This window comes from Homarus americanus, unplaced genomic scaffold (genome assembly GCF_018991925.1).
Source record: "Homarus americanus isolate GMGI-L3 unplaced genomic scaffold, GMGI_Hamer_2.0 scaffold52512, whole genome shotgun sequence".
In the NCBI taxonomy this organism is placed as follows: domain Eukaryota; kingdom Metazoa; phylum Arthropoda; class Malacostraca; order Decapoda; family Nephropidae; genus Homarus; species Homarus americanus.
The window spans coordinates 16,059,777-16,074,006 of record NW_024735442.1 but is presented as its reverse complement, the minus strand read 5'-3'; the positions used below and the strand labels follow the sequence as shown (position 1 = coordinate 16,074,006).

At 43.8% G+C, this 14,230-nt stretch overlaps 1 protein-coding gene across 1 annotated transcript; it reads right to left on the bottom strand.

Moving 5' to 3' along the window:
- Nucleotides 1–1,828: 1,828 nt before the first annotated feature.
- Nucleotides 1,829–13,445, bottom strand: LOC121870943 (snake venom metalloprotease inhibitor 02A10-like). The gene is made up of 3 exons (XM_042372916.1): nucleotides 13,396–13,445; nucleotides 13,073–13,148; nucleotides 1,829–2,281 (listed from the first exon to the last, which is right to left on the bottom strand). The coding sequence occupies exons 1-3, from the start codon at nucleotides 13,443–13,445 to the stop codon at nucleotides 1,829–1,831; spliced, it is 579 nt and encodes a 192-aa protein (XP_042228850.1).
- Between the last annotated feature and the right edge of the window lie 785 nt (nucleotides 13,446–14,230).

Sequence of the window (14,230 nt, the reverse complement as noted above, 5' to 3'; positions counted from 1 at the left end):
CTCTCTCACTCTCTTTCTCTCGTTTTATGCTGTCTTTAACTCTCTTTTGACTCCAGCTGTTTCTGTGATATCTTCAGTGTGTTTGTTTGTTTGTTTGTTTGTTTTCCCGTCGTGGACTTTTTCTCCTCTTTCTATCGCTTTCCTTTTCTGTCTCCATCTTTATCGCTCAGTCTAGCGTTTCTTTTTCTCTTTCTTTAATTAAACAGCCTAAGCTTCTCTATCTCCTCACCTCTCTTTACCATCTTCATATACAACATACTTATTACGTATGTAGGGTCACATACACACACACACACACACACATACATACACACACACACACACACACACACACACACACAACACACACACACACACACAAAACAGAAAATCTGGTATGGTGAAAAATGAAGACGTATTCGACCCAAAGTTCTTCAGGTATCCGACTTACTTAACGCTGCTACTAAAAAAACAAAGCACAAACACGATAAAACACTGTAGTATATTATGTAGATAGCGTCACGGTGAGCTATAGGGGAGAGGGGAGGGAGAGTTGGGGGGAGGGAGGAGGGATGGTGGGGGAGGGGGAAGGGAGAGCAGGGGTTGGGCAGCCGTGTAAACAAGAGATGAGCTGAAGACCCGTAAGTGAATAGACGAGGTGTTGAGCGACGGTGAACACATCGATATCTTCCTCTCCCCCTTTCCCGCCATATCCCCCTTTCCGCCATATCCCCCTTCCCCGCCATATCCCTTCTTCCTACCATATCCCCCTTCCCGCCATCCCTCCCCCCGCCATATCCCCTTCTTCCCGCCATGTCCCCCTTCCCGCCATATCCTCCCGCCATATCCCCTTCTTCCCGCCATATCCCCCTTCCCGCCATATCCCCCTTCCCGCCATATCTCCCAGGTCGGATTATCCAGCATTTGTTTACATTTTGCTAGGAGGTGCTACCATATGGCTTCTCGCGCGCCTTTTGCCAATAACGCTGAGATATTCAATATTTTGTCTTTCCCTTTCTTTCTCTCTTTTCTACTTTCTCCTCATTCGTTTTTATCTTTCCTTATCCTTTGCTCTCTCTCTCTCTCTCTCTCTCTCTCTCTCTCTCTCTCTCTCTCTCTCTCTTGAATCAGCCTCAATAGCGTCGATCAACAGAAGATAATTTTATCTCTCTGAAGACCAAACCTTGACCGCCTTATCTTAAGACCATCAGAAAATATTATCAAAGACCTTTTATCAATATGTTTACGGGATTAATATGAACAAGGAAATAGTCTTATGTTATTGCCAGAATGTTTAAGAGCTTATGAAGGTCAATCCAAAGTTTAATTGAAGGATAAGTGGAAATGTTGGTGTTGAAATATGATTATCCAAGATAGTTTAAACCTAATCTTACCAAACTTAATGCAATATAAACTAAGCTAATCTAATAAAAAAATTAACCTAACCAAATATAAAAACCTAAAGTTATCGAATATAACTTAATCTAACCCTCACCTAACCAAACCTAACCTAAATCTCACCTTACCTAAACTAACCTAACCTAACCAAACCTAACCTAACCAAACCTAACCTAACCAAACCTAACCTAAATCTCACCTAACCTAACCTAACCTAACCTCATCTAACCAAACTTCCCCTAACCTAACCAAACCTAACCTAACCTAACCAAACCTAACCTAACCTAACCAAACCTAATCTAATCTAACCTAATACTAGATTGAACAGGTAACAGTAGGCCGATACATCTACATGATAGACCTGTAACAAGGTGATTCCAGGGTAGTTAAGGTCGTTATCCATAAATGATGTAAGAATTTATTAACCGACGTCCTAATTCCTTTATCAGAACTAGGTGACGAGGGTTCTAATTCCTTGTGGAGAGTTAGGATCAAGGGTTCTAATTCCTTGTGGAGAGTTAGGATCAAGGGTTCTAATTCCTTGTGGAGAGTTAGGATCAAGGGTTCTAATTCCTTGTGGAGAGTTAGGATCAAGGGTTCTAATTCCTTGTGGAGAGTTAGGATCAAGGGTTCTAATTCCTTGTGAAGAGTTAGGATCAAGGGTTCTAATTCCTTGTGGAGAGTTAGGATCAAGGGTTCTAATTCCTTGTGGAGAGTTAGGATCAAGGGTTCTAATTCCTTGTGGAGAGTTAGGATCAAGGGTTCTAATTCCTTGTGGAGAGTTAGGATCAAGGGTTCTAATTCCTTGTGGAGAGTTAGGATCAAGGGTTCTAATTCCTTGTGGAGAGTTAGGATCAAGGGTTCTAATTCCTTGTGGAGAGTTAGGATCAAGGGTTCTAAATTCCTTGTGGGAGAGTTAGGATCAAGGTTCTAATTCCCGTGAGAGTTAGGATCATGGTTCTAATTCCTTGTGGAGAGTTAGGATCAAGGGTTCTAATTCCTTGTGGAGAGTTAGGATCAAGGGTTCTAATTCCTTGTGGAGAGTTAGGATCAAGGGTTCTAATTCCTTGTGGAGAGTTAGGATCAAGGGTTCTAATTCCTTGTGGAGAGTTAGGATCAAGGGTTCTAATTCCTTGTGGAGAGTTAGGATCAAGGGTTCTAATTCTCTGAGGGAAGAATTAATTGATTGGGTAGTTAATCTTTGGCCAGTATGCGGGTTGTCCCATGACTCTTTGTGTTTATGTTGTCTTGAGGAAGGATCTCTCTTTCTCTCTCTTACTCTCTCCTTTCTTCGTCTTCTCTGTCTCTCTTACTCTTTTTCTCTCCGCTTTCCTTCCTCCCTACTTCACTATCTCTCTCTTTCTCTCGATGACTTTTTATCTGTCTTTCTTTCCCTCTGTATGAATCTCTCTCTCTCTCCCTCTCTCTCTCGCCATTCAGTCATAATGCCAGTCACACAAGCACCTGTCTTCCCCTTTAAGGATCCACCCTTGCTAACTCCTACCCCCTTCCCCCATCCCCTTACCTCACCTCAACTCCTCTTAACCCTGCCCATTTCATCCCCTCCCCCTCCCCATACCTCCCCTCTCCTTTCCCTCTTAACTATGCCTATATCCCTTCCCTAACCTCCCCATAACTCGCTTTTCCTTACTCCTCTTCCTTCTCTTCCCTCACTCCATCACTTCCCTCTCCTTTCTTCTTCCCACTTCCTCATATCACCCCTATCTCTTCTTAATCTCTCTTTCTCCTCCTACAATTCATACTTGTTTCCAACGCCCTCCCATTAACACCTTCCTTCCTCCTTACCTTCCTCCCACTGAGACTCCCCCTTCTACCCTTTAAAACCTCCTACATAGACAGTCATTTTTACGTGTGTTCGGTTAGTGTGGGTTTATTGCCTATGATCCGACATCAATAACCCAGATGCCTCAGTGACGGGACGGCCCGGGTGCTGCGTCTCCTCTGACAGGTATTGCTGGGGGGAGGGAGGGGAGATGTGGGGAGGAAGGGGGAGGGTGGGGAGGGAGAGGGAGGGGATGAGGGAGAGAGGAGGGAAAGAGGAGGGGAGGGTGTTGAATAGATAGAGGGAGGGGGAGGGGAGATGGGAAATGGGGAAGTGAGGCAGTGGAGACAGATTGAAATGGGAGGAGAGGGGGGAGAGGGTGAGTGGTAGGGTGATGGGTAATATGAGAGAGGGAAAGGGGGATGAGGATGAATTAAAAGGAGAGAGGGAAAGAAAGGCGAGAATGGCGTGGGCGAAGATAAATAGGGAGAGGGAGAGAAGAGAAAAGGGTAAGTGGAGAAGAAAGGGGAGGTGGTGACAAGTAAAAGCGGAAAGGGGGAAGAGTGAAAGGGAAGGTAAGGAATGAGTAAGTTAGGAAAGCGAGACGGAGTAGGAAGGAAGAGATAGATGAACAATGGGAGGTAGAGTAGAGTGGATGAGAGAAGAAGTAAGCGAGGGGCGAGAGAGGGATGGGAGAGTATACCCCTCCTCCCATCTCCTCCTCTCCATCACTTTTCCTCTTCCTCCACATTCCACCCCTCTTCTTCTTTCTCCTCCTCTTGATCATCATTTTTCCCTTATTATTTTAATCCCTGACTTCCTTCCCTCTCTCTCTCCCTCTCCTCCAGTCTCCCTCCCTCTCCCTTCCTCCCTTACTCCTTCTACCTCCCTCACTCCTACTACTACTCCCTCCCTCATCCAAGTTCCATCTCCCCATAACAGACAGAGCGATTCCTATGTCACCCTTTCCCCTCTCCATCTTGCTGTGACGTCTGATGGGAGGGGGACAGAGAGGGGAAAGGAAGAGAGGGGGAAAGAGAGAGAAGAAGGAGAAAAGTGCGGTGAGAAAATGGGGAGAGAAAAAAAAGAAACAGGGAAGAAAAGGGGGAAGGGATGAGAGGGGGAGATGGCAGGGAGAAAAAGACGGGAAGGTGGAAGGAGAAGAAGAAGGGAGGGAAAATATAAGAAGAGGGGAGGTAAGAAGCAGGAAGAGGGGAGGTGAGAGACAGGAAGAGGGAAGGTGAGAGGCAGGAAGAGGGGAGGTGAGAGGCAGGAAGAGGAGAGGTGAGAGGGAGGAATATAAAAGAGAGAATTAGGAAGAGGGAAAGTGAATGCAGGAGGAGGAAGAGAGAGATGACTAAGAGAGGAGAAAAGAGAGGAGAAAAGGAAAGTAAGAGAGGAGAAAGAGAAGATAAGAGAGAAGTTGAGAAGAGAAAGAATGAGAAAAGAGAGAGAGAGAGAGAGAGAGAGAGAGAGAGAGAGAGAGAGAGAGCAGTGTCAATCACGCTGGTTCTGCCCTTGTCAGCAGAAAGCAAGTGTCACACCACAGGGATGGCTAGGAGGGGGCTAGGAGGGGCTAGGAAGCGGTTATTGGCTAGGATTGGTGCTACGAGAGGGATAGTGGATAGGAAAGGGGGTAGGTGGAGGCTAGTGGCTAGGAGAGCGGAGTAGGAGGAGGCTAATGGCTAGGAGAGGACTAATAGGGATAAGTAGCAAGAATGAGGTTAAAAAGGGACTAGTGGTCAGGAGGCGGCTGTTAAGCGGCTAAGGGGCAATTGGAGGCCTGAGCGCTAGGAGCTAGGGACAAGGAGCTGAAGAGTGAGAGCTAGGAGCTGAGGGAGGGGAGGGAAGTGGATTGAAAGGGCCAGGAGGAGTATGGTAGGAGCTAGGAGAAGGCTGAGGCTAGGAGGAATTAGGAGGGCACACACACACACACACACACACACACACACACACACACACACACACACACACACACACACTCGTGGTCTTATTGACAAACGTAATGTAAATTTTGAAATTTTAAGATCGAGTAAGTGAAAGAGAGAATCGGGGTAATGAGAGAGAGAGAGAGAGAGAGAGAGAGAGAGAGAGAGAGAGATATATAAGGACAATAAGAGAGAGAGATATATATAAGGACAATAAGAGAGAGAGAGAGAGGAGGGAAAGAGACTAGATAATAATAGAAAAGAAGATAAATATAAATTTAGAGATATGTAAATTACTACATAACGTGTGTGTGTGTGTGTGTGTGTGTGTGTGTGTGTGTGTGTGTGTGTGTGTGTCCAGTAAGAAACGTACGTACATATAATCATGTGGGTAGATGTGAGCGCTCGCCAGTCATCCTGTTTACACTTACGCCTCCACCACATCTATAAACACATTAAAAGACACATCTGCTTAACCTTCCCATCATTTATTAATTATCTTTGTCTCCAGGGTAAGTCACGTAGCTCTTGCCTTCACGTGTACACCTGATTGGTACTAAAGAATAAAACTATCAACGACGCAAAGCTCGTTACTCGCTCCCCCAGAATAGACAAGTAAGCATCGCAACACAGGGAATCCAACACCGAGGAGGTGATTAGTCGGGCTCTCTGAGAAGTGCTCGACACCCCGTGAAGGAGTTTCAATCCTATTACTCGGAGGGTAGAGCATCCTTGAGGGAAGAAGAGACCGATACTGGCCTTCATCCCCTTAATATTGTCTACAAGGCCGACTTGAAATGGACCTGGAGCTTATGTGTCGAGTGACTGGTGTTTCCTATTTAACGAAATTGCCAATTTTCTCCCATCACAGTAGAGTCAAGGGTAAGGTAGTCGGAATGTCAGATGGCATCTATAGCTCCATCTTGTAGGAAGTATAAGATCAGTTCCGTCGTTACTTGGGAGTGTTAAGATGACGTTATGAGACTCTTAGCTGAACAAAAGTAATAAACGAAAGTATTACTGATATTAAAGTTAATAACGATAACAATACTGACGGCAATAACAATCTTCACTAAAATGCACTAACCTTCTGTATTCATCTGTCCAGAGTGTCTGTCTGTCTGTCCGATGACGGGAGCCAACACCACCAAGGACCTCTGCCACCACCCACACACAGATGAAGGTTCCCAAGGAGAGTCTGAAAAATAGATGATAGTAATAGTGTGTGGCATTTAAGGGGATGTTCATACGTCTGCGATAGAGAGGGAAGAGGGAGAGGCACCAGAGAACTGCCAGTAGTCCCGCCCCAACTTATTATATGCATGTCCAACCACATTAGGATAGACGTTGATAAGAATTTGTAATAGGTAATGCTAACACGTATCCTGTTGGTGACACTTATGAGAACGATAATAATAATAATAACATAGCAATAACAATAACAATGATAACAACAACAACAACAACAACAACAACAACAACAACAAGTACAAGAAGAAGAAGAAGATGAAAACGAACAACAACAATAACAAAAATACAAGAAGAAAAAAAGAACAAAAAGAAGAACAATAAAAAGAACAATTCTCCCCTCATAATCATTAAAAGAAAGAAATACCAATTACCACACAAGCCACCTGACCACTAGCTCCAAGATGCCTCCACACCCACCTTAACTTCCCTCACACAATATAATAATTAAGAAAACTTGAGGTAGAAAGAGTTTATTATTAGGTAGAGTTATAAATATATCTCTCAGTTGTATGGAGGGAAGGAGGGAGATAAAGTTTGTTGAGAAATTACTGCCTATTGTGTTCTCTCTCTCTCTCTCTCTCTCTCTCTCTCTCTAGCTTAGGTTATACTGCTGGTTATTCATATCTCATCTATCTATCTATCTATCTATCTATCTCATATCTATCTATCTCATCCACCTACCCCACAGGCAGCATAAAATCATTGGTGTGTGTGTGTGTGTGTGTGTGTGTGTGTGTGTGTGTGTGTGTGTGTGTAATATTGGCGTTCACAGTGTATGTTAATATTGGCGATATTGGCGTCCAAGGTGTACTGTATGTTAATGTTGGCGTCTATCCTCCCTGGTTATTGAATTAGTTAGGTTAGGTTAGGTTAGGTTAGGTTAGGTTAGTTAATTATTTATGTATTGTTCCATTTAGTTAGACAATTAGTTAACTCTATCCTGTTTAGTTATTTAGTTAGCTATATATTTTTCCCCTTCGTTATATAATTCGTTAAGTCTGTCCAATTCAGTTAGATAATAAATACATAAATAAATAAATAAATAAATAACAATTATATACAAATAAACATAACAAAGACAAATAAAAATAAAAATATATAACACTTTAAAACACACACACACACACACACACACACACACACACACACACACACACACACCCTCAGTATATTTCACTTAAGAAGATGATAAAAAAATATATATAATACCCCTCATGAAGGAAAAAATATAGTCTTCCTCACGCTGCTCCATTCCTCCATAGTGGCAGTAGAGAGACGTTCACTGTAAGATGTCCTTTTATCGCCTCTCTTACCATTAAACTATAATTAAACTATTTCCTCCATTATCCCTTCATTTCCTTATAAAAGTAATAAAACAATTTCCATCATCGCTGTCGGCATTATTCTGACGGAGATAGGAGAGAGGGGGGGGGAGAAGGAGAAAGGAAGGGGAGGAAGATGGGTAGATGAGAGAGGAAGGAAGTGAAAGAGGGAGGAGGAAGTGAGGAAGGATGGAGAGGAGAGGGGGAGTCGTAGGTGAGGGAGGAGGTGAGGGAAGGAGGTAGAGTGGGTGAGAGAGAGAGAAGTCAGACAGCCCTATCTTGAAACTCATCTGTAATTCAGGAACTCAGAGGAGCTTCCATTGTCCATCTAGGTATCAAGTTTTAGAGGGTTTTTTGAAGAGGAGGGAAGGAGGGAGGGAAATTGGGAAGGAAGAAGGAAGGAAGGGAAGGTAAGAGAGAAGAAGAGAGGGAGGGAGTAGGGGAAGGACAGACAGACAGTGTAAGAACAGTATCACTAACCTAACCTAACCTAACCTAACCTAACCAAAATTAATTCATTCTGACCAAAATTACCCTAAGATCTATTGGTTAGGTTAGGTTAGGTCAGGTTAGCGTCCCATGATAAATAAATAACTCGTCCGTTGAGTTGCTCTTAGGACGGGGGGGGGGGCACTAGGCCATCCTGACGTACCAACAACATAGTCCCCCGTCCACACTAAGGCCCCCGTTTTCTATTTACTCCCTTGATTACGTCGTTTTCTTAGCGCCATAATAAAGACCTTCGCTAAAAGTTTTATGTTAGTGGTGCTCTTTGTTGCTGCGCTGCCTAGGTGGGGTGGGGGGAGGGTGGGGGGAGGGTGGGTGTTTAGGGTAAGGGCGGAGGGATTGTGGGTGGTGAAAGGAGAGAGGGTGGGTGAGGATGTGGAGTAGCGAGGTAGGGAAAGGATAAGGAGGAAAATGACCCTCTTATTCATATTATTCTCTCTCTCTCTCTCTCTCTCTCTTTCCTCTTCCTTTCTCCTACTCTCCTCCCTTCTTACACTTCCTCTTTCCCTCCTCCCACCTTCCTACCCCTTTCTCTCCCTCCTTCCCTCTTACCCTTCGTCAATTGTTCCTCCCTTCCTACCTCTTACTTTCCCTCCCTCCCTCCCTCCCTCCCTCCCTGTCCTTCCTCCCTCCTACCCCTTACTTTCCCTACCTCCTACCCAATACTTTCTCTCCCCTTCTTCCTTCCTTCCTCTCTCCTACCCCTTACTTTCCCTTCCTCATTTCCTTTCTCCCTCCTACCCCTTACTTTCCCTTCCTCCTTCTCCCCCTGGCGGGTTTTTACGATTACACTGTCATCAAAAACTTGGGGCAGGAATCATGAAGTTGACTGAACTGTCCAGTGATCACTCCTTCCTCCACTTTCTACTACGCCTTTGTCTTCTCTTCTCTTCTTATGAGTACCTTTACCTCTCCTCTTCTTCCTCGTTTATTCCCAACTTCTCATCACCTATATTTTCTATTCTTACCTCCCAACTTCATTTTTCTTCTTCCTTTTATTCCTGTTCTCATCTTCGTTTTCGCTGCCTCTTCTTCTTCTTCTTCTTCTTCTTCTTCTTCTTCTTCTTCCTCTTCTCTTCCACGTTAATCTCTTTACTTTTCAATTTAAAAAACGTATCTTTTCAGGTTTTAAATTGGCCTTGATACAACCTGAGAACCATTTATCTCTCTCTCTCTCTCTCTCTCTCTCTCTCTCTCTCTCAACAGGTCTTTTTTTCGTCTTTATACTCCTTATTTCTATCTCTGTCTCTTTCCAAATCCCAGGTAATTTTTTTATCTCTCTCTCTCTCTCTCTCTCTCTCTCTCTCTCTCTCTCTCTCTCTCTCTCTCTCTCTCTAAAGGCAACTGGGATGATAATTTTCTCTCTCATCTTTTTAAATTTAATGAAAAAAAAAATTGCCCAGCTCATCACGACAGGCATTCAGGGTGGGATTAAATCGGACACATCTTTGAAGCTGGTCAGAGCTCCCTTCTAATTTTCAGGAATCCGGCAATATCACTTCATCAGCAGTGGAGCAAGACGTGATGGGTGTCACGACCCGCGCCACACCACCGTCTTCTCCTGAATTTCCGGGTCTGCCCATTCCTCCGGTCCGCTTGAGTCTGGGAACCTTGGAATAAGTGAGGAGTACTGTCGAATACGGTTCATAGATGGCGTTGGTAAATGTTATTTGTATACAAGGGGAGTGTGCTATAAATATCCCCTCTGGATAAGACAGTAATAGTTTCAAATACAGCACATACAGTTGATGGTGCTTACAAAGTTAGTTTTTTGCTGGAGGATGTTTGTTGCTAGTGTCACCTCTGGGTAAACCATTATTAGTGCCGAATACGTTTCACAGATGGCGCCGACAACATTAGTTTTGTAAGGAGGAAAGTCTCAGCTCTAGGTATGCCAACAATTGAGATAGATAAAGCACGTAGAGGCATTAATAGTGTTATTTTTGTTTTCGTCTCAAGATAAATATTTAAAGTGATTGTTCCGGGTAAGAAGTAGTAATGATATATATGTATCATAGATGGCGCTCATAACTTAACTTCAATGGCAAGGAAAATATATAATGGAAGCCACTCGAAATCGAGAATGGCCGGCCCAAGGGCCTCCTAGGCGTGAATTTGTTAAGGTGTAGAAGCTGTAGCCAACACAACAACCACACCCTAAGTTAACGAGCTGCATGACACAGTGTCACGGAATAGTCCGAGAAGACTGGACAACTCGCCAACTGCACTGGCTAACCATTACCCCGAATACGATCCGCAAATCGATTAATATCCAGGTCCCCAATTACTGCTGGGTAGACAGAGGCAAATGGCGTAAAGAAACTCACCCATAATTTCACCCTGCCCGGGGATCGAATTTGGGTTCGCTCGCTTACGAGGCGAGGACGCTGACCATTACACCACTAAAGGAAGAGATTATTATATGGAAGTGAAACTCTTACGATTTTATACATATTTTGTTTTAGGAAGACATTATACACAAAAATAGCATCCAATCTGGGTCAATTAGATTCGTGTTATTGTAAGATTAAATTTCAAATAATATACCTAGATTCTTAGAGATTCTTAAGGGAGTTTTCTTATTGTAAATGTGATACAATAACTCAATGTATCGGGTCGAGTCTCAGGAAAATTCACCTCCATGTTTGAATCCATTATTATGTAGCAACTAAACTGGGTATACAAAATACTTAAGAGTTATAGGGAAAGAAGTTTATTTTTATTTTTTTTGAGAAACGGTTGAATTATATTGATTTATATGAAAACTTATATTAATCCGTATAAGATTTTCTGTATATAATTGTTAGAGATTTTACGATAGTATTATAGAACTTGAAGTCCAGGAAGAGAGAGAGAACGGTAAAGAAAATAGGGATGGAGGGAGAGGAAAATATATAAAAAAGAGAGAGAGAGAGAGAGAGAGAGAGAGAGAGAGAGAGAGAGAGAAAATTAAATCGATTAAAGAAAGAAAGAAAGAAAGAAAGAAAGAAAGAAAGAAAGAGAAAGGTTGGGAGAGAGAAAATGAGTTAACGATCACCACCAATTACATAACCAACATTACCCTTGATAGTCTACAAGCTCTGGGACAATTTTTGGTGGTGGTGGAAACTTAGTGTTGGGCAGTTTTCATGAGGGACACCAGACGCGCCCTCGAAACACGGTCGATTGGTCAAATTTTCATAGAGGTCACAGGTCAACAACCTTTCCTCTCTGACCTAACATTTCTACTCGCTGACGTATTACCTTACCTCCACCTTACCTCACCCTGATCTCCCCTTTATTTCACTATGATCCCCCCCTTACCTCACCCTCATCTCCCCTTTACTTCACTATGATCCCCCTTACTTCACCCCCGACCCTTTTACCTCATCCCGAACCCCCTGACCTCACCCTGATCCCCTTACCTCCCTCTTGACCTCTCCCACCCTCACCCGAACCAATACCCATTACGTCACTTCCAGCCCCCTTACCCCACACCTTACTCCTCCTCACCCACCTGTCCCCTCCTCACCTGCCTCTACCTCCAACTCCAGTCTTTCTCTCCTTACCACCAACCTCCTCACCCCCCCCCCACTCTCAGCCCAAACCTCCTTCACCCATAGTCCTCCTCACCTCACCTCCTCACCCCCCTTACCCCCCACCCACCCCCCCTCTATAATCAGGGTCACGTGCCAGAGGAAAACCTTACCAATTGTCATTCAACTTGGTGGAATTTTAGGAAATTGGTCTGGGGCAAGTTTCCGCCTATCTGACCCCCCCCCTAAGACGCCCACTGATCTTTCCTGATCGTTCTCTAAAATAAAAAGAAAAAGAAAGAAAGATCGTCTTCTCGTTCTCTAGGACTTTGATACCTGCCTTAAGACGCCAGGACTCGTCTAGAAACCCCGTCTCATCTAGAAACCCCACCTCACCTAGAAACCCCACCTCATCTAGAAACCCCACCTCATCTAGAAACCCCCCACCTCACCTAGAAACCCCACACCTCACCTAGAAACCCCACCTCATCTAGAAACCCCGACAAAAGCACCTATAACCATCCGAGTACCTAATCCGTTTTCTAGATACCCCACTAACTAGGCATTTCGACTCTATATACTGTAGTTCGTTTTCTACAAGTTCCATCCCTCCCGGTCTAAAATAATAAGGTTTCTAGGCCTATGGATAAGTCGGGTTCAGATTTTTGGTGTGATTATTTGAGGAATAATTTTAATTTTCATAAGACGGTGTAATGTTCTGTTCAATGTCCCAAGAATTGTCTCTCTGTTTAATGAATCTTGAGTTAGGTAAAGCCGTAATGTCATGGCAGATAGTCAGTTGATAGTGAGCGTTCACCTTCAACTGTTACCTCTTAAGGCGTTCATTACCGCGCGTTCATTACCGTGCGTTTATTACTGTGCGTTCATTGTCGTGCGTTTATTACTGTGCGTTCATTACCGTGCGTTTATTACCGTGCGTTCATTACTGCGTTTATTACTGTGCGTTCATTATCGTGCGTTTATTACTGTGCGTTCATTGTCGTGCGTTCATTACCATTCGTTCATTACCGTGAGTTCATTACCGTCCGTTTATTGCCATGCGTTTATTACAGTGCGTTCATTACCGTTCGTTCACTACCGTTCGCTCATTACCGTTCGTTCAATACCGGTTGTTCATTTGTCATTACCGTGCGTTCATTACCGTCCGTTTATTGCCATGCGTTTATTACAGTGCGTTCATTACCGTTCGTTCACTACCGTTCGCTCATTACCGTTCGTTCAATACCGTTCGTTAATTTGTCATTACCGTGCGTTCATTACCGTCCGTTTATTATCGATTGTGTTCTTGTGCGTTCACTGCTATAGTATTGTCCACCCATAAGCTCACAAATGGATTATTCAGAACGCCCACATCCTCACAGCTCTCACCATGCGTTCTGTTTTCTCTGGATTTGAAACCGAAAACAATCCTCTAGATTTCATATTAAGAGCATTTACTTCAATCCTGAAACCAAAAACGTTCTCTAAATCATCAAACCAAACACGTTCTCTAAATCTTGAAACCAAACACGTTCTATAAATCATCAAACCAAACATATTACCTCTATCCTGAAACCAAAAACGTTCTCTAAATCATCAAACCAAACACGTTCTCTAAATCATCAAACCAAACACGTTCTCTAAATCATCAAACCAAACACGTTCTCTAAATCATCAAACCAAACACGTTCTCTAAATCATTAAACCATTACGAATTCTCCGGCAGCTCCCAAAGCCACTGCAATCCCGACACCTCATCCATCACGAGACGTTTTCTAAATATGAAACCCATAGATCACAGTTCTCTCTCTCAGCCAGCCGACGCCTACCACGACGAGGCTCAGGGCGATAACGGCGCCGTTGCTTGTTTTCTCCGGCTATATATCAAGTAGCAGTAGTAGTGGGGGGGCGAAGTTGCAGGGATCTATTTGTTCCGTAGGGTAAGATAGTGTAGGTGGGGTGGGGTGGGGTGGGGTGGGGGGGTGGGGTGGGGTGGGTGTGTGTGTGAGAGAGAGAGTTGAGGGTAATTTATGTGATGAATAGTGGAAAAGGAGAGAGACAAGAGAGAGAGACAGATTTATAGACCTTCAGATAGGGAAAGAGAGAGAAAGGGATAGAATAAGGGAAAGAGAAGGAAAGAACAAGTGAATAAGAGATAGAGACACACGAAGACACAGATATACTAAGAGAAAAAGAAGGAAATAAAGCCTTAAAAAAAAACCACGTCAAATAAAAAAACCCCCCTCAAAAAAAAAACGTATACAACTTCCTCAACCCGGATGTAAACATACAAGAGATCCCCCCCTCCCCTTAAAGCCACCACAGTCAGCAACTATACGGCCACCACCACCACCACCACCACGGAGGAGGGACCACATCACCCCAGGCCGGCACCCTTGACCGCGTCTTTTGGGGTCCGAGGAAGGTGACCACCACGCCGCCATCACATATCATACCATACTCTCTTGAATATAGTGTAATGTACGTCGCTTGAGTCTATCTGTAGGGTAATATATGTAGATTGAGTATATATTGTATAGTTTAGGT